Source organism: Sparus aurata, chromosome 1 (genome assembly GCF_900880675.1).
Source record: "Sparus aurata chromosome 1, fSpaAur1.1, whole genome shotgun sequence".
In the NCBI taxonomy this organism is placed as follows: Eukaryota; Metazoa; Chordata; class Actinopteri; order Spariformes; family Sparidae; genus Sparus; species Sparus aurata.
This window is the reverse complement of record NC_044187.1, coordinates 15,405,715-15,431,525: the sequence shown is the minus strand read 5'-3', so window position 1 is coordinate 15,431,525 and position 25,811 is coordinate 15,405,715. Positions and strand designations below refer to the sequence as shown.

General features: G+C 44.4%; 1 protein-coding gene across 6 annotated transcripts in view; it reads right to left on the bottom strand.

The window, feature by feature from the left end:
- Window positions 1–25,811, bottom strand: part of bnc2 (basonuclin zinc finger protein 2) — a 165,490-nt gene that overhangs the window by 29,826 nt on the left and 109,853 nt on the right. For 5 of the 6 annotated variants that reach the window (XM_030417353.1, XM_030417343.1, XM_030417359.1 and 2 more), the window contains 2 exons: window positions 17,182–17,284; window positions 15,298–15,533 (listed from right to left, as the gene is read on the bottom strand). In XM_030417353.1, the coding sequence (XP_030273213.1) occupies window positions 15,298–15,533; window positions 17,182–17,284 (339 nt within the window). Of the gene's footprint in view, window positions 1–15,297; window positions 15,534–17,181; window positions 17,285–23,936; window positions 23,956–25,811 lie in introns of those variants that run through there. The other variant, XM_030417376.1, reaches the window with a different exon arrangement.

The window sequence follows — 25,811 nt, the reverse complement described above, 5'->3', positions numbered from 1 at the left end:
AGACAAATCACCCTCTCAGAGGGATTCACTTTAGAGGGTAATGATTTTGATGTTTATATCAAATAAAATCATTTTAAGCTATTAAAAATATCCGCTAGAGCTACGATTTCTTTGTCAGATTTTGGCTTCGCTGGCTGAATACGGTTCTCCACAAAACTCCAGTGACACATGCGCTCCACATGTACAGGCAGAACACTGGCATATTGTCTGCTGTGTAAAGGACAATTTAGATTGTGTTGTTTTTGTTGTATTTTTATTTATTGACTGCTTTTGTGTCCTTGCACAAAAATTAAAATTAGAGCATGTTTTGGGAAAATTGTGTTCTTCTTGTAAAGGATTATTATATCGTTTTTTTCAGGAGAGATAAAAGTAGTGACAAAGAAAGGAAACCCTGGGAGAGAAAAAGGGGAACAAGGTGCAAGAAAGAGACGTTATGGTGTGCACATTAACCAGTGGTCCACCAAGAAAATAATTGTTCTCTGCTTTTTTCATGATTCATCACATATTAGGTCGAAGGTTTTCTTTTGTAAAAGTCAAAAAAAAACAAAACTATTTAGAAACGTGCTTCTTTAAATCGAATCATTCTTTGTTCTAAATTTTGATCTTCACTTTGAATCCTAAATTTGGTGAATCATTATGACACAATTGATATTTTAGAGTGCACGCTTGTCTTTGCACTCTAAAAATGTCTAAATTTGCCAAATTGCTGTGCATTGTCTTCCTTCTTTGTGTGCACCTCTTTCAGCATCATATTCCAGTCCTATGATCTTTGCTCGGGCTCGTCTCTCTCTCTGTGTCTAGGTGACCTACTGTAGGCAGGGTGGGATGGGGACGGTGGCTCGTGTGGCTGTCACTCCAAACATGATGTGATGGGGAGGAGGGACAGAGAAAAGGGGATCCTGCATTATTAAAAAGAGTGCTGCCATTAGAGACATTTATACAGTAGAATGACCCGGTCAAACTATAGCACAGATACACACACGTGCCGGGTTGCACGCAGGTTCACCGAGGCGTGCACACACATGCGCAAACTCAGTACTGTGGCTAATAGCCTGGGCAGTATTAAATATTTTTCCAGGAAGAAATGACAGGGATAATCGTTAATGTTGGTAAAAGGGCATAAAATTTTTAAAAAACGCACTGTTTTCAGACATTTTCTGGTTTTTCTGGTGATGCTGCGCAGTTCCCCCTCATTTCAGTCTTTCTCATCACTGCCAAAACAGGACTTAAGGGTCGTATTCATCCAGGCAAAACATTGCTTAAAGATGAAATATATTGGCTTCAGATGTAGCACATTTTTTTTCTGTCACTATTTCATGTTACAAAGCGAACACAAGTCATTTTCTCCCACGTCTCAGCTCGCACAGCTACCTTTCCCCCTTTTGGTCTCCTGGCTTGTTTTCGTACCTCTCACCCGTTAACAATAATGCTCGGGGCGAGCACAGATGTAAGAAGTAACAGCTACGCTAGGAGAAGAAAAGATGAGCGGAAAAAGATAGAAGATGAGAGAAAGGGAAACAGACGGGTAACGCTGCTCACAAGCATCACTTGTCAATTTACAGCCGTTGCTCCCTGAACCGCACCGTATAAATTTCCAGTGTGACATCCGTTTCTACTGCTTCCAAGCCGACTCGGGCTCCGTCCCACCAGATCTCCTCCCCAGACACATACTTGGAAACCTTAAGTACAGACATTGTGCCAGATGTAGTCTGCCTTTACTTTTATTTATTAATTTCTTCAGGTTTTGAAATGTTGACTTTTTTCTGTATTGGAATCACTATGGGGGAATGAGAATGGATGGGGTAATGTCTCAGAGGAGTGCTGCTTTAGTGTATTTGATGTGGCCGCTGCCATGCAGACAGAACACATGTGTGCACACGCGTGCATTCGGGCGCACACACACACACACACACACACACACACATATATGAGTGTATGACAGTAAATCATGGGTGTGATGTGTGTGCGAGTGGGTTGAGGATGAAGAGAAGGGCCAAAGAGCACCAGGGGATGTTGTTTATCCAGCAGATAGAGAGACAGAGAAGGAGAGCGGGAGAGAGAGAAGAGCTTGGCACTGCTCATCTTTGAGTGATGGCAGTTCTTCAGGGTTGAGACATGGCCTCCCTTTAATCTCTCTATCCTTAGACATGAAAATGGAAGAAAAAGGCAGAGAGGAGGGTGGCTGAAGGGACCAAAGCAGAAACCTTTGCTGGGTCTTGTGCCAGATTGATTTTTACTTTATATTGCTTTTTTATTTTAAGGCAGACAATAAAACTCACCTACCTACTGACACGCACACAGTGGATGGCGAAAACAGAACTGATGAGTTGTGACTCACGATGGACGTGACTTGAACCAGTCGAGGTTTAGTGCCAGCCCATGAATCTGTCATTTCTTTTTGAAGCATCGACGGGGCATGTAACAAGTACATCTGACCCCGAGCAAGTCCATCTTAAAACTACACCCGTATCAAAATAGCTTTAATGACTCTCGTCCTCAAGTCTCTAACTCATATGAAACAAGGTGTAGGTCTTGCAGCCAAGGAAGGAATCTGCAAAGAAAACACGACCCTTGGAGGAGTATGAGCTGAGGTGCTCGCGCTAATACGAGACTGCGTTATAAGTGCAACACCTGTTTCGACTTAAAAAAAAAGCAGAGGCCAGTAGCGAGATTAGCGAAACATGCCCATAAAGGGAGAAGGTGGCTGAGCCTACGCTCTGATAACAACACACTCTGTCCTGCATTTATTTCAAAGAGCTGAAGGAACTGATGTGGTCATAATGCTGAGGAATTCATTCCACTGCTACGCGAAGGCGAACTTCTGTCACCCCGCCAGAGGAAAGTGCCTGAAACTGTCTATTTTTAGCTTTCAAATCGCACTGTGTTGAAAAGAGGTTGATTTCTGTATAGAATGTGGACCTGTAAAAACCTCTTGAAACATTAATAAATGGCAAGTTGAGTCATAGATGTCACCACGGGCAAACTTTTACTGCAGTTTGTGCTGCTGCCTCAAGGTTTTTAAAGCTAATAAATGGGTAATGAGATTTCACCTCACTCAACGGGAAAAACATGTATTTTCTAGCCTATAATTGCTATAACCCTGAAGGTAACACTATGGGAAAATCAGTGAGTAATTACATAGCTTTGAGTTCGGTGTTCAGATCTGGGAATCTGGGAAATCAATGGAATTCCTCTCCTGAGGGACACTGGGTGTGCAGCTCACAGTACTAAGGAGACTTGATCTAGGACTGATCCCAGGAATTTTACCACGGTAATTAGGTTTGTCAGCTTGGCAAAGTGAGAAAACGCTTTGTACTGTGTCACCTCAATGGGCTGGATTTTTGTCAGGGATCAAGGTGGAGACAGCACACCCCATACCTAAACAGGTCGCACTGCTCAACAAAGGTGTGATTCAGTGCTTCACGTGAGACACTGCAAGCTGACAAAGTCATTGTCAAACTGTCAGGGCACTTTGGCACCTTGTTCAGTGACTTGCTCTGATTATATTGTCAGATCACTTTTGAGTCTCTACACAGTGACGGCTGGTGGCAAAGACTTTGACAGGAAGTCAGCGAGGAGTTCAACACCTTGCGCTACCAGTGGCAGTCTCTCGTCAAGCTCTTAGCAGTGGTTTGTGCTGCGAGGCTGGCAAATGGTGGTGACGCACATAATTCTGCTCTGCAACTAGCCCTGCATAAACACAAATGTGACTGCACACACACACACACACACACACACACACATAGGCACGCGACTGTGGTCTCCCAGTAATAGCTTTGTACCTCTTGGGGCCATGCGCTGACCGTTCCTGCTCTTATCTTTGTTTATGTGGAGGGTAGATCATCATGTTCGACTGTGTGTGAGTGCCTGTGCACAAACACTGGCAACGAGGTTGTTTAAAGTGCACATGTGAGTAAGAATGCAAGTATGTGTGTGTGTGTGTGTGTGTGTGTGTCTGTGCATGTGTGCGTGCGTGCGTGCGTGTGCTTGGGAGGTGATAAGGCAGTGCCTGGCACCAAAGCGCCAGTTGGCACTGAGCCTTAGATCCTGAAGATGAGAGTAATACTTGGTTGTGTGTGTATATGTACACACACACACACACATACAGTGTAAACCAGAGGTTAGGTGGAGACAGCACAGAGGAGAGAATGCCACAAGTACTTACTGGTGCATGTGCCTACGCCTGATTGTGTGTGTTTGTGTGGTTATCCTGCATGCATGTGTCTGTGCTCACTGAGGTCAGTCACCTGTAGCAGTCTATTGATCTTCGCTCTTCAGAAGGCCCTGTTGTCTTTGTTGATTACTGCCTTTGCCTTCCAACACACACAGATACACACATACACACACTTTCAAGGCAGTGTTGTGGGAGGCTATAACTGAGCTCCGCATCTTCCACAACAAAATCCGAGGACGAGAGAAGTCTCAGAAATGGCACTCGCGGGCCGAGCAGCGAGTGCTGGGAACTGATGTATCATCAGAGTGTTAAACCATCATTTCGTGTGACCCTATATCATATCCTGTCTACGCCTTCAGCACTCAGCCCACAGAGAGCAGTGTGCCAGTGACAGCATGGCGCACTTGGTGGTCCCAGCACTCAGCCACTTACCCATTTAATAAGACAGTCTTTAAGAGGACCGAGCCAAGCATATGCATGGTGCTGGTAGAGATTTTTCTTTTTTCCCCCACTTTTTACAAGAGCCCTTTTTGTAGGAGGCCCAGGGGCTGGCATTCACCAAGGCTGCATGTGTGTGTGCGTGTGTGTCTCCGTTAGGTATCCATTTATTATCCATTTATTACTACTATTAGTCCCCTTTTCTTTCTCTCTCTCTCCCGTCCTCCTTCACCTTAGTGAAATTCTAATAAACAATCAGGGTAGCACCATGCTGAGATGCCCTGTAATGGGCTCCTAATTAGCCACTCCAAACACAGAGAGCGGCTGCTTCACGCCTCGTTTTCTGCACTCATCTGCGCAAAACTGGATGAATTGATTCCATTTGCTTGCCACTTAATGCACTGATTGTTTATTGGCATGGCCGGGGATAAAAAACAAACAAACAAACAAAAAAAATGTCTTTAAGCTCGCAACGCATGCTAATACTAATCACCATTAAAAACAGGCTGACCTACCACGGAATCCGACTGACTTTGAAGTTTCTCGGGTCCTTCCTCTGAGAAACACTGAGGCTTCACTGTGCTCCCCCCCCCCCCCCCCCCCTTTCCCACTCATCACCTCCTCCTTCTCTCCCCTAACCCCTCTGTCCACCTACCCTCTACTGTCTGAGGTGAAGCGAAGCCAGACCAATTGGTAGAGGGAGAGGCAGCGTCTTTCTTTAGACCACAGACAGAGGAAGAGAGAGGGAGAGTGAGGATGTGTGGACGGGCGGGGGAAGTCATCACCTTCGCCTCACACCTGCATGACAGGTCATCCTGCTTAATAAAGGCGCTCATGCACAGCACGTCAGAGAGTGGGAATAACGAAAAAGAGGAGGGGGAGAAGAAAAGCGAATAGGAGCGTAAGAGATGGGGCTGTGCGACCAGTGAGTGAGCTGGTTATGGTGTTGACGTGTTTAGAAATCGCTAAAAGAAGTGGAATTTGAAATGAGGAGTGACTTAAACTGAGGAGCTCCATTATGTTTCAGCAGCCATCCCACATTATTTGGTATTCTGCGGTGAACTTGCAGGTGTCTCAGTGCTGGTGTTGGTTCACGGTGGGGTCAGTGAACCTTTTAACCACTACCACACAACATGGAGGCACAGTACCGGCTGTGTCCTTTCTGCCAATGTCACCACAACATCACGTAGAAGAACAGGAAGTCAAACACAGCTGGAGGCTCTGGCGAAAAATGAGACGGCGATAGACACGGTGCAAAGCACAACCACAGCAGCAGTCACCGGTGTGTGGTTCAACAGCATATGTGCGTGTGTGTGTGTGTGAGGTCCCTCGGTGTGTGTCACGCTCCTCTCCCTCCACCAGTCTGCCTAGCTCATTTCCTCCACAGGCTGCCTCCCCGCTACTTTATGAGTGAGAGCTTCTACAGCTCTCACCTCAGGACACACTTCAGTGTCTAAATGTTTCCATTTGTGGGGGAAGTGACACACATTCACTCACACCGCAGGGCACCTACCCATAACTAACCATCTTGCATACAAGCAGCAGTGAATCATGAAAGTGATTGGTTAAAATTCTCTCCCTCTCTGTGCGTGTGTGTACATATGGGTGGTTATATTTGTTGAGCCTGGGAAGGTATCCTGTCTATAAGTGTGCGTGTGTGTATGTGCGCGCAATTCTCAAGTGGTGTTTAGAGTGTATGAGCACTTCCAACAGCTATATTAAGCATCAGTCATGGTGTGGGGGAGCAGTTCAGGACATTTATGTACTGTATCTACTATCATCTGCAGCCGATTTGGGAGACTCTATACATTTGTCAGCGTTCCTTTTGCTCCAAGCAGTCATCTATTTTTCTATCTTTACGCGCTGACCCCTGAGAGCGGCTGCAGTCCCAGATCACCACTTATACCACACTGGTGATTTCCACCACACTCCCAAACAATTCAGTGCGACAATCGATGCGGGACTGGAATCTCCCGCGCCGATCGATACAGCGGGGTGCTGCTAGACAAACCAGAGCCGCGCGAGATCAACACCTTCCCACACCGTCATTAGTGTCGCTGACCTTGAAGTAAAATTCAATTTCCCTCCGCAGCAACAAACCCCTGTAGCCCCCGGAAAAAGCACTTCAGAATTCAGAAGCCATTTCCTCCTTCCAGCGCAGGCGAGACAGGATATTATAACTTATGAAAAGGGATATATGGAGCGAGGGATGCCGACAGAAAGAGAGGGATTCTGTTTGAGGAGGCAATTATAACGTAGCCCCCTTTGAAAAGTTAAAGCGGGTAGAGTCTGGCAGAGGTAAATAAAAATTCCTGATAAGCAGTCTGGCACATTTCCAGTTTCAATTAGGGCGCGCGGCTGACTATGAGAACCTCTCCCGGGGAGCTTCAGCCACACCGGGGTGGCAGCGAGGACCTGTTGAGGGAATTCTCCGGGGGGCATGGACACTGGGTAAAAAGAGAAAGGCAAATGTGCAGTGAGAGAACCAGAGATCCCATTACACTGATCAGTGTAATGTATATCACATGGAGCGGGCGAAGAGAAGAAGAGGAGCCGGGTGATAGGGGGGGATGAGGAGACCCCATTATTACAGGCAGAATATTCCTTTTTATTCTAATCATGACATGCCAGTGGAACTTAGAGCAGAGTAGAAAAGCACTGGTGGCTCCTTTTCTGCACTTAGATTTGGAGACACTGTGAGCTGGACAGAGATAGCAGGCAGCTTTTCACAGCTATAGATTGAATGTGAGTTGAGGCTGTGCGTGTGTGTGCGTGTGTGTGTGTGTGCGAATGTGTTGAGGTGTGGTGGGGGCCATGGGAAGAGATGCAGCCGGTGAATCAAACCAGCATCTCGGGTTAAAGCTGTAGGATTGGCTTCGAGGCTTTGAAGTCAGCCTTATCATGGGGATTTGAGAGGGAAATGGGGAAGAAGGTGGCGCTCGTACGCTGTGTGTGTGAAGCCCAGTGGAGTGGAGTTTGATCAAACCCCTACTAGGATCCCATGGGAGCCCCTAGACCTGACCATGTATGTTAAACATATCGTTTTCACTTCCCATGTTTGCCCCGCACAGCATGTTAACTCCCCAATCAGATTTTATTTAAAAACACCCCCTGCACACACACACACACACACTAACACACACCTCACTCCCATACGTTATGACATGATATATTCATGATGTTTGAATTTGACCATATAAGGGGGGGTCACTTATCTTAAGTTAAAATAACATTTTGAAATATACATGTGACCACCGAGCATGTAATGGATGCATTAAAGGGAATTTCCGAATGTGGTGTAATTACTCAAGTGTCTCCTGAGAAGAAATTGTCGTGTGTATTGGTCTTTTTTTTATCACATTCTGTGATGCAGCAGCCGTGATCCTAGACTGCAGTGTATGAAATGCTCTGCATATAGTAACATTCACGTAAAAAAACAAAAAAAAAACATTATTAATCAGTGAATGACCCCTGAAATAAATCGATCCAGTGTTCATCTTCAAGTGAAGAATCATACTTGTCTTTCAACGTACAGTGTGTGTGTCTGTGTGTGTGTGTGTGCAGTTAGTAAAAAAGCCAGGTGACACTAAACATTTATGAGGCAGCCGGGAAAGAGCTGAACCACAGCGAGTGTTTGATTTGAGTATTTGAAAGAGGGAGCGAGAGAGAGAGAGAGGAAGGAGAAGAGCGCGTCAGGGTGTCGAACGTTGTTACTGGAACGATAGTCTCACCTGACCAAAAAAAAATAAAAAAATAAGAAGCAGTGTAAAGATAAAGAACACAACACAGGCACGGCACTGTGGGTTCATAACAGCTAAGGCAAGAGTACACACGCTGAGAAAACATCCATAATTCCGAGAGACGTAGAAGTGACAGTGGAGGTGGCGGTAGATGTGTAAGACAAGTCTAGCTGTGAGAGTGTGAAAACGACCACGGACATGGACGGAAGAGAAAATGTCAAAGAGCGGGCGAGGAATATAACGCTAAGATGGCGCATGATTAAAAGATGCGAGTACGCGGCACCCACAAACACAACAGTTCACGCTTCTGTCTTGCCTCTGCAGTCCTCCTCTTTGAGGAGCTATTTTCTTCTCAACCTCCACTTTATAGCACGTGCAAAGGTGTTATAAGTGCACAAAACTAAACAGGCAAACTGGTTTCAAAATATTATTTGTCACTATTAAACTCGCGGCAGCTTGTGAGGCCCCGTCGAATCTATGGTAAAACCCGGACTACCTTCCAAATCCAATATAAGGGGAATTATTCCCGAAATTCCTGCATACAATGTAACCTGCTCGTAACCTTGCTTCTCCAGCTTGAATTCATTTGAGACTGGGGTTCAGGATTCAAAAGCGAGGGACTGAGGATTTGGCACGGGCAGCACTTGTGTAAGGAGCTGGCTGTGAGCTTTTGGAGGGAGGCTGTGAGAAAAGTGACAGTGAAGAGGCGCAACCGTTTCTGTAAAACATTACATGGTTCATAGATTGTTTATTGTGTTACAAAAGCACGCTGGATTTAATACTTCTTGTTGATAAAGCGGCGTTTCTTTTTTCTAAAATATGTTATCAAATGGTTTTAATGCCTCGCTGATAATGCTCCTCCAACTCCCGCTGACTGATCCTCTAATCTGAAATCACATCCTTTTATCTCGAGCTTACCGAGAAGTGAGCGATTGAGCAAAAGAAGGGAGAAGACACCCTTAAGAGCACTAGGCAGGACAAGTGTGTGTGTATGTGTGCGCAGGGTGGTGTGGGGGGGGATGAGAATCACCTTGATTCAGTACACCGGCCCTCTTTGAAGTGCTTGGAGCCCAGCACGGCCAGCACAGAGCCAACCGTAAGCCTTCCAGCAAAAATCGAGCCTGACCTCCCCACCAAATCATAACCATATGAACGTAAGAATTTCCACCTTAGGAGAACGCTCTCTCCCCCGTCCATCTCCCAGGGTGAGGCATTAAGTAGTGATAACAGAAAACAGGTTCTGAGAGAAAGGGGGAGGCACTGGGAGGTGATGGAGGGTGGAGGAGGAGGACAGGAGGAAAATAGGGGTTACAACTGTGCCGTATGGAGGAGATTGGAGAAGGGGATTGTGTCCAAAAAATGTTGTTGCACGGAGCCCGACTACCTAAAATGGAAGTTTCTCAGGCGAGGATCAAGAGATAAGGTGCCCTTCACAGTTGACAGAGTGAGAGACAGAAAACGAAGGAGAGGGAGAGGGGAGGGACAGTGAAGAAAGAAGAAGAAGACATTTTGAAATGTGACTCTAACTCAATAAATACCTTTCTAAACCACTATAGAGGAGCCGAGTGGTACCTTCAGTAAGGCCTCAGGACCCACCTGCAACTGGAAATGGTTTCCTGTCTTACACAAACGCTGTTGCACCCTAATCCATGTAATTACATCTCATATTCCACATGTGTAAGTACACATGTACAACATTACAGTCACTAGTTTTTTGTTTTTTTTTAAATACGAGCATGGCCCTCCTGCGGCCTTCCAAGCTCTCCAAAAAAAAAAAAGACTTCCCTTCTTCATGCTCATTAGAGAAAGAATATATTTGCCAAATAAGCAGATAAATAACAGAAATTAAAGGAGATTGTTTCATGCTCAGGCATCTGCCACTGAAACAAAGCCCGTGTTGGAGGGTTATCGACGCACTGTGCTTTCGTGGCCGTGTGTGTGTGTGTGTGTGTGTGTGTGCGCGCGCATCTGATAGTTTGAAAAAGCATTCCTCCGAGTGTGTGCGCAATTAGGGTTAAGACTGTTTGTGTGTGTACGGCGCGCGTGTGTGTGTCTGTGTGTCTGTGTCTGTGTGTGTGTGTGGTTGCGTGGCGGTGGTGGGGGTTGTTAGCGGTTCCATCTGGGTCTCCTGGAAGCCGTGTGGAGTCAGGAAAACCACATCTCATAAAAGTGGAGGCAGCCCAATGTTCTACAAGGACAGAACATTACTGAGAATGTCGCTCAGGAAAACCCTGGGCTTCAGCCCATATGTTGGCTGAAAAGCCTGTGTCTCTCTCTGTCTCTCTCTCTTTCCACGCATTCTCTCTCTTTCTCGCTACTTATTTTTCACTTGGTAAGGGATAAGAAAAAGGAAGACAAAATAGACAGTGTGGAGTGTGGGAGACAGAGGCTGAGACAGGCAGAGAGAAACCAGTACTGATAGCAATTCCATCTGTCTGTATCGAACAGAGGGGTGAGCAGTGACAGGCTGCCGGGATGGGGTGGAGTTGTGGGTGGCTGGCGAAGGGGGGGGGGGCATCTGGTGCACATTGGCTGTGGGTCTGTCTGGGAACGACCATGGGAGAGGAGAGAGGGATGAGTGGAGGGAGGAAGGTAGAGAGGGATGAAGGGCTGAGGAGGGGAGAAGGTAAAAAGTCCTGCCAGAGTGAAGGGCAAGGAATTCTGCCGATGAATAAAGGTGTCTGTGTTGTTCACATAATGCCTCAGATTGACGTTGAAGTCGGGGGGGATAGGGGAGTAACGGCGGGGAAATAAAGTGGTGTGAAGGGTAAAAAAATCTCCCAGTCGTCACTATCAGGCAGAAAACCTTGTTGTATATGCTCACACGACTCTCTTGAAACCGGTAGATAATGAGAAAAATTAACTGGCTTTTCTGCATAAAAAGATTCAAAATGCTACATCGCGCTGCTAGTTTTGGGCTTCTTGAGTTTTTCAGAATAATCTATGAAATATTTCAGAACACAAGCCAGCTAGAGGTAAGAGACATTGCAAAGATCATTAAATAACTTTTAAACTCTTGAAAATGTGATGACAGGGAGCCGCTTGCCTTTCGGCTTGTCTGGCAGCAAGAGCGTGTTTACTGGGAACTTAAATAAATCTCGACTCATTATGTTCACACATAAACCTGCACGCATGCATTTATTTATGGAACACTGCGCGGATTTGCGGGTGTGCGAGTTTGTGTGAATGCTATAAGAGAGCAAGTTTGTGGAATGAAGGTCAGGCTACAAAAAAGCTTTATTGGAGGGATGAAAGGAGAGCGGGAGAAAAGACAATCGTTCATTTTAATGGTTATTGATGTCATGTATAATTCCTCAGCTTTACAAATCAAAATTCCAACCACTAGATGAGCCACTGAGCTGTTAATAATATCGATTAATTTCTTCGGTTTAAGGAGCCTATTACAAAGGTAAATTGCAGAGTGTACGCATGTTTAGTCACACCTCTTCGTCGTATTCGGTTTTGTTGCGGTGGCTGGCGGAGAGGTCAGAGGAGGGCAAAGTTTTTCACGGGTGTTGACATAAATTAATTCCGTCTGTGAATTATAACTAAGAAAAACAACGATGACATGTGAATATGAGTTTATTCTGCAGATAATTATTGCCCTAAATGCACTGCTGCTAATGTGGAACTGTCAACGGATGAACTGTCAACGGATGAACTGTCAACACGAGCGACTAGCTCCCGGTTATTATCGTACATAAGTGTTGGCTCACTCCTGCTACACGGGCAGAAAAAGAGCAGGTGAGCGTCTTGCAAGAAATCCTAAACATCCTCATCAAGGGGAATAAAGAACCAGACGAATCGAGATGACGATGGGCTAAGAAGTGCTGCGGATTGAATTAGGGTGACCATCTCCTCAGATAGGAGAAAGGTCAGCCACTTAAAGTCAGCAGTGACATCTTACTGTTTCTACCAGCTCTGTAATCATATTAATTATTAACTTGTTGCTTATTAACATGCATATTAATAGAATATTGGCTCATTATAAAACAGTGTTCAATGTCTTATTCTGCATGACCGTATCCTACAACTACTCGGCCATTAACTAAGAGTGCTACGACTTATATACGACCCATACTGAGCAGAGAATATTAAGATCATGATTCATATACCAAACCTTACTTACCTACTATCAGTATGCAATGAGTAAGAAGTTATTGAGGGAAAACTGAGGATAACTTCTGTAAAAATGGCATTGTTGTTGTTTTTATTATCATTTAATTAGTTGAGTATAAGTGTGCATATTAGTAGCATTTGAGCTTGTTATTAGTCATTATAAAGCACTTATTAATGTCTTATTCTACTTCTTCTTCAACTACCAGGCCATTAACTAAAAGTTTTTCCTCAATAACTTCCCGATTACTAATTATTGATAACATGTATGTAAGGCTTTGTAAATGAGTTACAATCTTGATATATCTTGCTCATATGGGCAAATGTGCTATGAATACGCGAAGCAGGTTCATTTCCATCTCATTTTCATTCTCTTTATAGTATTAAATAGAGAGGGGAGATGTGTAGGTGAAGACAGAATATTGAAGCATCTGTGTTATTCGGGGTCTCTATGCGTTTGGGGGAATATAAGTGTGTGTGTTTTCCTTCCCCCCTGCACTGCATACATTCCCTGGTCAGGCATCAGAGGAGCTGCAGGTATACTCTGTCAGCTCAGTGTCCTGAGTTCTCTGGCGCATCACTGACACCCAAACACACTGACACCCGGCAGAAAAAAATAATGCACCAAACTCACACGCATGCACCCGATGAATTTGTTTTTTTACTCTCAGTCTAAAATGTACGAAGCAGGTGAATAGAAAGGAGAAAAACAACGACATCCGTAGTGTTGCTAGCCAGCGTGTGAATGTACGGTAAAGAGGCGCTTCATTAGAACATAATGCGGGAACAGTGGATGTATTTGCTGGATAATTATATTGATTCATAGCATATGTCATTTAAATAGGAATTAAAAATGATTACACCTGTGGCCTTAACTTTTTTATTCAAATCCTAAATCAGTACATGTAAAGCATTTGTAACCCTGACTGCTCCTATCACGCTGAAGTAATTTATCATCAAATAATATCCCCTGACGTCAATATCAAAAAGACAACTTATTACCTATCATCTGCAATACTGTTCTCCTCATTTTATCTCTCATTTAGCGCGGCGTAGTGGCGGGGAACACACCCCTGACACAAAGCGTTGCCCGGAGGCTCGGGGAAGATGATTGAATTTCATAGCTACTTACAGGCTAATAGGGCCGTACAATGACTACTTACTGTCCTTAAGTGACTGGCTGCTTCTCGGCGGCCGCGGCCCCTTTGAAGCCCTTCTGAGGAGATCTAGAGGATTTAGCCAGTAGCGTGACATGAGGCTGAGCAGTTGAGCAACGGTGCTCCCACCAGCTGACTATTAGAACCAGCTGATATAAACACAGAGGCTACAACGACTATGGGAACCGCAGCGATCCAACCGTTACTCAAAACATGGCTTTCTCACACCGCAGATTTGGAGGGTTTTCACTTTGGTTCCTGAGGGGAAAATATTCAAAACAAATGGCCAGAGCGTTTTTTTTTTTTTTTTTTTTTAAGAGCTCGATTAATCAATAAGTTGTTTAATTAAGAAGAAATTGCAAATATCCTCTGCAGGTTTGCTGCTTGTCTGTGATTCATATTATTTGAAATATAATATTATTTGGGTCTGGGCTAAAACAAGACATTTTAAGATTTATTTACATTTTCACATTTTTTTTTACCCTAAACATTTATCTGCAAACCAAAAATATACTAGATAGATACACAGTTGGATAAAAAAGGAAAATAATATTTTATCAGAAATTGGAAGTAAAATGTAAGAAGTTCACAAATTGTGTTGAAATTACCAGATTGAGAATATAATATAATAACTGGAGAGGGGTTTTATTATATTTTATTAATTTAATTTGCCAAATTTTCAGATATTTATATTTCCAACATATATTTTGAATCTGTCTTAAAATTACACACACAAAATCTTTAATTTTAAATTAATTCTGAACCGGCAGTCCTGTGTTCACTACTGTATATAACTGTTGAATCACGTCACTTGTCTATATGTATCTGTGTGTGTGGGTGTGTGTGTGTGTGTGTGTGTGTGTGTGTGTACGTGTGTGGATCTGTGAACGCTTTACTCACAGAAGCCGTTTCCACATACAAACCACCCTCTCCTCACCATGCTGTTCCACTTACACTCTTGGATCTACAAACCATATACGCATACAGATAAGCGCACACACACACACACAGACGCACGCACGCACACAGCTACTAACCACATGCACATGTTCACTTGCTCTTAACTAATTCATTCAGGAACACTTTGGTTTGGGTTTCAACACCAAAACCTCTGTACCTTTGATTGAGAAATGTGTCTGACTGCAATTATATGGGAGGAGGAGGTGGTGGTGGTGGTGGTGTTGGAGGGAAGAATGGATGGAGAGAGGAAACACACTACAGTGGTTTTATAGTTTGCTGGCGTGACATTTTTCTCCACTTTTTTTTTTTTTCATTCCTTTCCTTTTTCCAGCGGAGAGGGGCATAGTGTTGACAGGGCAGGAAAAGGGGGCAGACTGAAGTAGAAGTAAGAGCAGGGAAAATGTGAGGAAAATGGATGGGCAATGGGACCGAAGTGGCTTAGATTGTCACTTTTCTGCTTTTGATCAATACCTCTCAGAATAACTGCAATGGCTGAGATATTTGTAGATACACTTGGTGAGAAAGTAATGGTCGTGATCGGCCGTGGACGTTATCCCCACTTTCAGAAAAATCACCCAAAATTGCAGGCAAATATGAAAGCGTGTGTGAGCAGAGAGTAAGAGCGGTTAATACCCGGGTCTTGACATTTACGCTAAACCCATATGATGCTTTACATGTGTTTGGCGCTGCAGCATGCATGTTGGTCACTGACCTGCAGTATGTAGCCCCTGACGTAGTCTCTGAGGGTCCAGCCCAGGCCGTGCAGGATGTGCAGCACCTCTTCCTGCTTCAGCACGGAGAAGAGGCGGTCGAGAAGGATCTTGAGCCTGACGGGTACGGCCTGGGTGCCGTACAGCATCAGGCTGCTGATGTCGAACACCACGTTAGACTGAACGATCTCCACCTGGGTCGGGTGGTACAGGTGCTGGGTGCTGAGCTTGTCCAGAGCTGTGTGACAAGGGGAGATAGGAAAAGAAAACGCACAGACGCACACACAAGGTGCACGGTTAATGACCGAATCAAGTTTCCTCCTCATATCAAATCTTCCTTCAGGAGCTTCTGCACAGTCAGCGCCGGCTGATAATAACATATCAATCAGATAAAAGCAATGACATTAATGTAATTATCTGCCATTATTTCTATTTAATCTAATCTCTCGCTCGTTCACAGTAACGCTGGCCTTGCATCTTCAGGTTTATTCGCCTTCTCTGTCGCCCCGAACCTGCAATACATCCTGTTTTGTCTCAAATCTTAATTCTTTCTGTCTGTGGCAGATCAAAAAAGGGCTATTTCCTGTTTTTTATGTGTTGATATTTATATTTATCTGTAGCAGATAACATATTAAACTAGTTATCATGCTTTTCAAATACTTGTATGAAAAGGACATAAAGATAAATAAAAATAGAAATGCTATGTAAACACTAAAAACACATTAACTCTCCTTGATGAAAACCTGATCGTATATGGTAAGTAATGAAATTGTTTTATTTTTATGTATCTACTAGTAACAGCACTTTCTTTTTTTCTGTTAAGATTGTTTGATGCAAAGGAAGTGGAAGTAATTTTATCTGCACTGCCTGAGAGGCAAAACTCAGGGCAAAAAAAGTCCCAAATCCGCCAGGTGGATTTGTTATTGCATCGTTCTATCACAACCTCAGTCACCTCTCTCTTTACTCTGGCAGTCTGGGCGACACCTGGTCCACTCTCTCATTCTTCCTCCCGGTCTCAATCCCTCTCTCTTCCCTTACCTCATACCGCCCTCTCTCCCCCTCTCCCTCCCCTCTCTCCCTCCCTGCCTGTCTGGGTGACACCTGGTTGGGTCTTTCTCTGATCCTGGGACGGCTTTTTCCTGCTGACGAGGGCTTTGCCTGACAACACAGCGCAGCCAGACACGAACATAATAAAAAATGAAGAACTACTTGTCAGAGTCCCTGCCAATGCCGACATGAAATGAAAGGTGGGGGGAGAGGAGAGATGGGCGCCTGACAGTTCAGAGGGAGAGATTAAAAAATAGTCAATGGGGTCCTGTGCGATCCACTGAAGGGCCCGTGGCCCGCTCTTGTGCGGACGCAAGCCAAACAGGTGTTTTCTTTTTTCTTTTCCCCCTCCTCCTTCTCTTTGTACTTTTTGCCTCCTCTCCCTATTTTTTTATACCCATGTGAAAAACTCATAACGTGTGGTCTCTCGCTTCGCTATCTGTCTCATGATTGAGTTCTTTTTTTCCCTCCTTTTTTTTTTGATCTAAGGTGCAAAAACAAGACTTTGAAAGAAAACATAAAAATACGGAAGCAAACAAAAACAACAAAGTTTCTTCTGCTCTAGAAATGAGCTAAAATTGAATTTGAATGCATTCACCACCACAGGCAGAGAGAAGCTTCTATTTGGAGTCAATGAAAAGTAATGTAAAACATACTAATTGTTAAAGATGTGAGATGCATCCACGCTGGTGACATCTGTGGTACATTTCTGTACACAGCAGAGAGTACAGACATGTAGGTCAGGACCTGTATTTTCTCCGCAGCAAGAGGAGGTAGTTGCATAAAGAACAACAACCATGTTTATACGCCGCAGTCAGTCTAATAATGAGCCTGCTTACCGTGAGCTACCCAGCCATGTTTGCAATGGTCACATGTTCGTAGGTGAATCTTCCCCGGCTGGAAACACTCACACGTGCAGTTCACCAGTGTGCAGCGAATGGCCTGCAGAGACACGGGAGAAAAAACAGAGACGAATCCACGTCAATAACAGCTTGAGTACAAAGGAGAGATAACAAAGTTAAGGCTGGGAAAGAGCAGCTATCAACTTTCAGTCGCAAAAACAAGCAAGAAGCAAGGGGCCAAATTATTACATAGTCCCCAAATCCTTATTACTGAACATAATACTAACGATTTTCAACATTTTATTATCGATTACTCTGCTGATTATTTTCACGATAAGAGCCCAAAGTGACGTCTTCAGAGTGCTTCTTTTTTTCTCCTTTTGCTTTAAAAAAATGATTGAAACCATGAACAAATGAACGAAATAGTTGGAATTTAAATGTATTTGAATTATTGTTTAATCATCTGATTGTTGCATCTTTACCTAATACTATAACCTGTTACGTAGAACTGTGTAATACCAAACATATCAGGAGCTGCAGCCACAAAGAATAACTCTGACGTCAAATTTCCCAACTGCTACTACATTACAACGTGAGAATCAGCCTCTTTACGGTAACTTCACGTGAACCGACAACGGACTTCCCTTGCTGAAAACACAAAAAATGTAACTTGTTTTGACTGAGGCTCCATTACTCAACACTGGAGCTGCACTTAGTCTGACCTCGGAAAGCTTTTAGTAGTGAGAGGTTAAGTGTCCAGACTTGACGAGGGCAACTCGGTACAGCACAATGCATCGTCTGCCGAGGCTTAAGCCCTCACAGAGGGCTGTTAAAGACTCTAACAAAAATTCCGGCACATTTCGCGGGGAGGTCATTTGATCCTGTAAGATGTTCCGCGCTCTTCAAAACAATAAAGAGATTGTACAGCGCGGATGAAATATATGATATACACAGAAATCCACACAAATGAGTAAAGCTTCATCATCGGAATGAGCGCAGCAGCTGGGAGCCGTAAATTTCACGCCGACATTGGAGAAACAAGAAGACCGAAAGAAAAGGAGTGAAAAGAGTGAAAAAAGAAGTGAGCAACATGAATCTTAATAAGCATTGGCAGGTCTTTGTTTATCAGACATTTTTTTTTTACATTATCAAGATGAATTGGTGAGTAAAGATAGTAACACTACTGCAACCTAAACTGCCTAAAGGGAGTTGTGCAGCTGCAGGAGGACTAGTGCAAGGGAAGAAAAAAAAACTTGTTTGACTCTCAAAAAACCTGTGTATCTTTTTCTTAAATCAAATATTGTATTTCCTTTACATTAGCATGTAATCTAAGTGTGCTGGCCTGAAAGAAAAAAAAAGTTAATAACTTGGCAAAATAAACGTTGAATCCACATGATGAGGGTAAAGTATTTCACATTTGGCCCATGTGGTGTTGAGTCAGTGCTGAATGACTGATGGTTTTTCCTATGTGTTAATTCTTTTGGCTGTAAAGGAAAAAAAAAATCTGTAATCACTAAAATTGCAGAGCAAAAATTTCAGGAATGCTCGAGGCAGGAAATCGGGCGCAGTGTGCAAGGTGACTGCTGCGTGTGGCTGCCCGTTTATTTTGACGGGAAAGTCCTCGAAATCAGGAAATGTGTGGAAATGCGAGGGCAGACGAGAGAAGAGGAGGACGGCGACACAGACACTATCAAGGCTTTATGAATTTACAATCAGCACTAAACACGTTATCTCTTATTGTCTCACTCTGCGACAGTAATGTGACATCAGACGTGCACACAATGGGTCGTAGGTTGGAGTCCAGCAACCTATATTACACAATGTCAGACACAGTCAGTCAGCCCTCACAGATAGAAAAAAGATCGGCAGCACAGATCAGCCTGTACGTCAGACAACTGAGGTCAATGCGTGATCAATAAAGACACACACCAACCCACCAGTATTGAGCCAAGTGCACATTCTGGTGTTTTAACAGCAAATAGCATAACGTAGTCTGTGGATTAGACCGATATCCTGTTATTCAGGATATAAAAACTCAGTTCGCCCATAATCTACTAAGGGACCATAAAATCTATCAGAATCCCCCCTTTTGCTCGCCCTAAGGTGTTGTAAACCAGATTAGTAACTGGAGGTGTCAGAGCGAACATGGGCTAATCCAAGATTAAACACAAAATGACGCCACTTCTAACCGTGTCACCTCACCACTTGACACCGAATGAGACAGGAGACGGAGATTATTTGACTTTACACGGTTTTTTAAGCTCTCCAGGTGCAGCGGCGGCAATCCTCACCGTGTATGAGGATTATACGCCATGTGTCAGTCGGAGTGTACATACATTATACACTTAGCAGACGTCCTTATCCGGAGCAGCGTGCAGTAAGTGAGCTCAGCGCTCCCCTCAAGGACCATTATGCAGCAGACATGGCTGTTTGTGAACGCTCATTCAAGGCAGTGGCCGGGGTCGAACCTGTGACCCTTCAGATACAGAATAGACTCAGAAGGTGTGTGTCTTTGGAGCAACACCTGTTTTCATAAAGTTGTTGAATAATGCTGTTCTTCCACACAGCATTCATACCCACTACCCAGCCTACAATCAGCAGAGCTAATATGACATATTCTTCTCCAATTTGTTCTAATATTGTTTTCTCTATTTAACTTAAAATATCACTCAAACAACACTGGACTGACAGAAAACTGCTTATGCTTCTGCTCTGAAAGTACAGTTCTTCAGTAATGTTCAGAGATGAAAGAATGGTGATTAATTTATACGTCAGTTGATGCAATTTTGATCATTTATTCATCGTGAGAGTTGTTTCCTAAGCAAAAATGCTACAAATTCACTGGTTCTAGGTTCCTTACATGTAAAAAGCTGCTGTTGGTAGACTAGTGGCTGGACAAAAAGGCAATGTTTCGCAGTATGAAGACTTCCCTTTCAACTCCTGGAAACTGCAACTGACATTACTATTGGCTGACAATGTAGAGACCAGAAACAGTTTATCTTTTAAGATTCATTTTAAGAAAAACATATTGCACATTGGTCACTTTTGTCCATCTCTTTGTCAGTCACCCCACCTTCACTTTTACTTTGCCACTTCTTTTTATATAACTCTCCTTGCAACAAAGATTTTTGCAAATTCTAATTTAAAGTATCCAAATTTAGTGCAGTGATGTCACACAAACACAGCGCCTTCCTAATTAGCGCTCCGTGCGGCAGTGCTAACAGCGGCAAGGGGAAATAAACAATTGCAAATATCAAATGCACCTCTTCTGTTTACGAGCCGGGGTCTGACAGCTGACAAGATAGTTAAGGGGCGTCTAATACGGCAATTAGAGCGTGCCACTGTCTGCGAGGCTGCTGCTGTGACAAGGCGCCCTCTAATCACTGACTTATTACGCTGGCTAGCAGCACCTCTCATATCTGGCCCATTAAGCAGACAGCAGCATTAAGAAGCATTAAAGCAGCAAGCCCCCTCAACTGAGAAGGCACTGACGGGGAGAAAAGGGAAGGGAGGGGACGTACTGTGCCAGTTTTTTCTTGGGATTAATTTGTGCGTTGTTGCAAATTCAGCTCGGGAAGGTGTAGGAGAAGGGTAACGCGGGAGATGTTTGTGATATGACGCCGTCAAAATTGATCATACGCAATAAGATGAAAGATTACAGAGTGATTGCAGAGGCAGCAGAAGACAGATGTGTCATAAGTCGCCATCAAAAACAACATCGTCGAGGATGTGAGTTCGCCTGCGTGTGTGGCTTGTCAGGGGAAGCTAGGAAGACAAAATTATGTAGAGCTCTTCTCATGATCCTCACGTACTCAAAACTCTGCTTCTGTGGCCAGCGTGGATCTGGGTTGCATTTGGCCGTGGTGTAACCTGCGTCTGGCCTGGGCTGGGTCAGGGACAAGCTTGGGCCCGGATCCCAGCGCTACACTAGCACATATTTGTCACAGCAGGCCGGGGGAGGAGGCTGTGTTATCTGAGGCCCCGGCCAGATACACAGCATTAGTCACTATGCTAGCGTCTCGCCAGGGTTTCCTCTTTGGCTCGCAACTAAAGAGGACGACGGTGAGGAAAAGGACAGAGGGGTGTGTGTGAGCGAGTGTGTGTGAGACTTCGTAAATCACTAGAAAAATGAGCAGCTAGAAAGTGAAAGCTGTTAGCAAGTGAAGTGAATTCTCACACTGGTGTAGCAATTAGACCCAGACAACAGTCGACTCTCACAGCTGCCGTGTTTCCGCGATGGTCAACAACTTAACCTAGCCGCGTTCGGAAAGCATCATTTTCGGCCCTTATCTGGCTCAAGTGTGTGCGTGTGTGTCTCACTGCTGGGTTTTGTTTAGCTGGAGGCTTGATGTTTCATGGATGTTTTGCTTGGCTCGCAGTCCCTGTCCCAGCCCAATTGTATAAACACTGACAGTCAGCAATGGCCAGCATCAGACCGGGGAGGACTCTCAATTAAAAGACTGTTAGTGGGACAGATGGACTGAAGAAATGTGGGGAAGAGGAGCGGCAGAACAAGATGGCTTCGGCCTGGACTGGTCAGGTCCAAGAGGATTTTTAAGCAGATTGGGAGAGACATGGCCCGGGATCAATACCGATACATGCAAATGAGTCCAACACTAAACCAGGCAGCATATGCAGGGATCAACACAGACAGTGCCTTGGCTGCTACAAGTCCTATGAAACCATAGAAGTGAGCGTGATCCTAAACTAATATCCTGTACAACTGTATTACTACCCTGTCATTTTTCAAGGTTGATGTTGTAACCATATGCCATTGAAAAACACCACTAAAACACCGCCAGTCCCCTCCAGCCTCTCTGTATCCTCCTTCGACAGCATACAATGGAGAGCCAACCCAGACAGCTGCTGGATGCTGGGTGGGTATTGTTCCTCCTACTTTAATTGAAACCTTTACCATGTTCAACACACAGCCACAGACCACATTTCTTGTTTTGGTGAGTTAAGCAAAGCCGAGGTTTAAATGAAAACCCTGTGTGTACGTGCGCATGTGTGCGCCTGATCTTCGCAGCAGCAGCTTTGGATTTAAATTTGTCTCTGCTTAGGGTCACTGTAAAACACTGGGAGCATCTTGTCCTCTCTTCCACCCACAAGATATTATCTCATCCATGAGTTAGCTGCTGAAATGCTGTCAATTTCCTGCCAGAAATGTGCGGCCAACGTGTGTAGGAAAAGAGGCACAGCGAGCTTTGCGTGTCATAAAACCGGGCCCTGGCTCCGACAGATAGATCAGGACTTCACAGTGTCCATATTGGAAACAGGTGACAAATAAAACACGCCGAATAAAGAAAGTCTTTGTAGTCAGACGCAGCACGCCACAAAATACAGGGGAGCAAATACCTCATGCCAAGGCTAATTTTTGCTTGTTTGATTTTGTACATTGGATGTGACTTGAAACAGAGTTTTCTTGCCTTACAAAGTGGTACAAAATAAACAATGATTAATCACTTGTGCGCTGACTTCAGTGTAAAACGTAATGCTGTGCAGGGGGAAGCTGCAGTCGGCAGAAAAGCTGGTGTCTTCCCTCTGAAATCCCCACAGTGTAAGGCCCCGTCCTCCATGTCAGTTCTGGTTTTGAGCCCCACGGCTGGCAGTCACAGTGCCAGAGGTCCCTGTCCTTTGTGCAGCTGTGCGTCTGGGCTTTGACACGGGGCAGAGCGACCAGAGCTATGCTAATGGGAACCAAATGGGGCGTGAGTCCCTGGTGGATTACAGAAGGAGAAGAGAAGCATGTGTTTTCATGTATTCATACGGAGACCTGGGACCCCTCTCTTTTCTTCCCTTTCTTTCTTGAACTCAAACAAACACAGGCAGCTATGTCTGTTTTTTGCACGCACCTGTAATTAGAGCTGTTTGTGACTTGACAGATTTTGGGATTCATTGTCAATTAGTTAATGCTTCACAAATCTGATTTAAAAAATGTTCACAAAAAGCTGTTACAGTGTTTAGACTTAGCCCTTTTTAACGTGACTCACTGTAAACGACGGACAAAGCTCGAAAATAAAGTTTGGAAATGAAGTGAGCACAGTAAATAAACATTCAACAAAAAAACTGGGAACAATAAAATTCATCTGTGAACATATTGTGTCTGACACATACGTTTCAGATGTTTGGCAGTGCCTCTCAGTCCTGTTGCGCTTACTGCAACACAACTGTGCCTTCACACAGCAACGTTAGGCCCTGCTGACCCAAAGTATGACAGGCTCATAGCCTAAAACCTGCAGGGGATAATCTGGCAGAAGTGACAGATGTAGCTGAAAAAACACCAAGTCTGGTTTAGATGTAACTGCATTACTGTTGAGAGTCATTGTTTGGTGCCATTGCTACAGACTGACTTTTTCACCACTGTCCCTGAACCATCCAAAAAAACAACTGTAACAGACCCAAAGTGAACTTAAACTGTTCCAAAATCAAAACCTTGTTTCTTTACTTTGTTACTGAACTTGATATGTTGTCACATTAAACTGCAGTTTACCGTTAAAACTCTTCATATTCCTCTGCACAGAAACTCTCCCTCCTGCGGTGTTTAGCGCTGTCAGCTGTCAGCTCTTTTGGCCAAACCCATCGCCTTTGCTGCCCATCTGCCCACAGCTAACTGCTAACGAGCTAACTAGCCATCATGGATCTGTAGCGTTATCAGGGAAAATAAAGGGTGCGTTCCCTGCCGATGATAGTAACCATAGTAACAGCATGAGAAGACACGTTCAGTTGTTAAACTCGATAGTGATACTTACAAAATATTTTTTGTCCTAGAGGTGTCCCAGGGAAGGTCTACCAGTCCCCCCAAACACATTTTAGTCACCCCCAACAATGGGACGCAGTGAGTCTGAAGCCCTGTTTGGCAGGGTTCACGATCGTCTGTCTGGTTAAATACTTCTTTCAACCTTTTCGTGAGGACATTTGCGAAAACATGGCTGTGCTGTCTGCCAGCAATGAAATTACAATCACTAATAAGGAACATGAATCTGGAGTTCATAAGTGGACAATCTAAACAGTGGAATTGTGAGTGATGATGTCTGTCATCCACTGTCATCCCGGATGACGTCCTGTTTAGAACTTTGATCAGAGGTCCAATCCCTTCTCGACGAGTCCGTCAGCTGTCAGGTGTGACTCACGCTCTGCACTCCTTCACACACACAGACACAACACCCATGTTATTACTCCGCCATCAAACAAGCACACAATTCAACTAAACCTCTGCGTCCAACATTCCTGCTTCCTGCGTGCGACCCAACGCGGTCACAGAGAGTAAATCTCTCCGTGATGAGCACCACCCAAATGAATGTAGAATCGGATCAATGGCGAAACTTTCAGCCTGACTCACTCGCATGATAAATCGCTGTGCGTGTACTTCAGGACAGTCATGCTTGTTTATGAAGTGGACGGCTAAAGGACCCAGCTGGCTTTGATATTGTGAAATAGAGAGGGAGCGTAATATCACAATACTGGACCGGGAACACAACCCTGTGATCTCGCTATCATATGCCATGCTCTCAGTCAGTGTAGCCCGTATAGATGGAGAGCTGTACCACACTGAAACTACACTGTCAGTTCAAATACCTGAGCATCAAGGGAGCACCAGTTTCTCCCATCTTTTGTGTAGACAGCAGGTCCAGGCAGAGGACCCCAGTCCAGGCCCCTGGCCCCTCTCAGCTCGCCTCAAAGCATTTCCCCAGCCAGAGATCAAAACATCTGCCCAGTGACAGACCTCTGGGTGCACGGATTCAAGGCCAGGTTCAAAGCAGGGTGCTCGGGGAGGCAGGGAGGGGAGTGGAGGGAGAGAAAGAGAGAGTGCGAAGGGAACGTTGGCGAAAAAGGAAGAGAGGGGAGATAGCGAGGAGGCAAGGGGGTGGGTTTGAGGGGGGGAGTCAGGCAAGCTGGTGTATCGGAAAGGTGGGGAAGAGGTGTTGCAGCAAAGGTGGAATGGGCAGAGGGAAGCTGATGCAGGGAGGTAGGGAAGGCTGAGATGGTGCAGTGCAAAAGATGTCAGGCCAGTCTCCCTATTTTCTCCTGTGTGACGCAACTTTTGGTTCAAGTGTATATATGTACACTCAATAAATAACAAATTGCTGTACGGAAACTCCAAACATGTTGACAGTGGTTCATAGTTTGTTCACTAGAGTTTATTTTAGCTATAAATCTTTCTAACAAATACCGTCTTTTTCTGTGGCTTCCTCTATATTTGGTCTTTATTAAACAGGTCTGAGTGCTCTTTATCAAACATTTTTGTTTGCAATACGTTCATGTTAAAAACTTGTTTGTACATTGCCATAATTTTTTTCCCATCAGACTTTAATTTTTACAATTGACATGACATCTTCAATGCACTTCTTGTCCACCAGAAAGTCTGTAAACCAAACATCGAATTTAAAGGGATATAAATCAAGGAAAAGCAGGAAATCCTCAGCTGAAACAAGCAAATGTTTCCTAACTTGGCTCGATAAATGACTTAAAAGATTAATCCAAATTGTCAATTTATTTCATGCTGGCGAACCCATTATTTCAGCAATGAAATCAAATAAGAGCCAGAAATCACTCCGCAATTTTGTCGGACTGCATTGTTCAGAGACACGCGTCCTTATCACTCACTGGCCATTGTGTGGACAGGA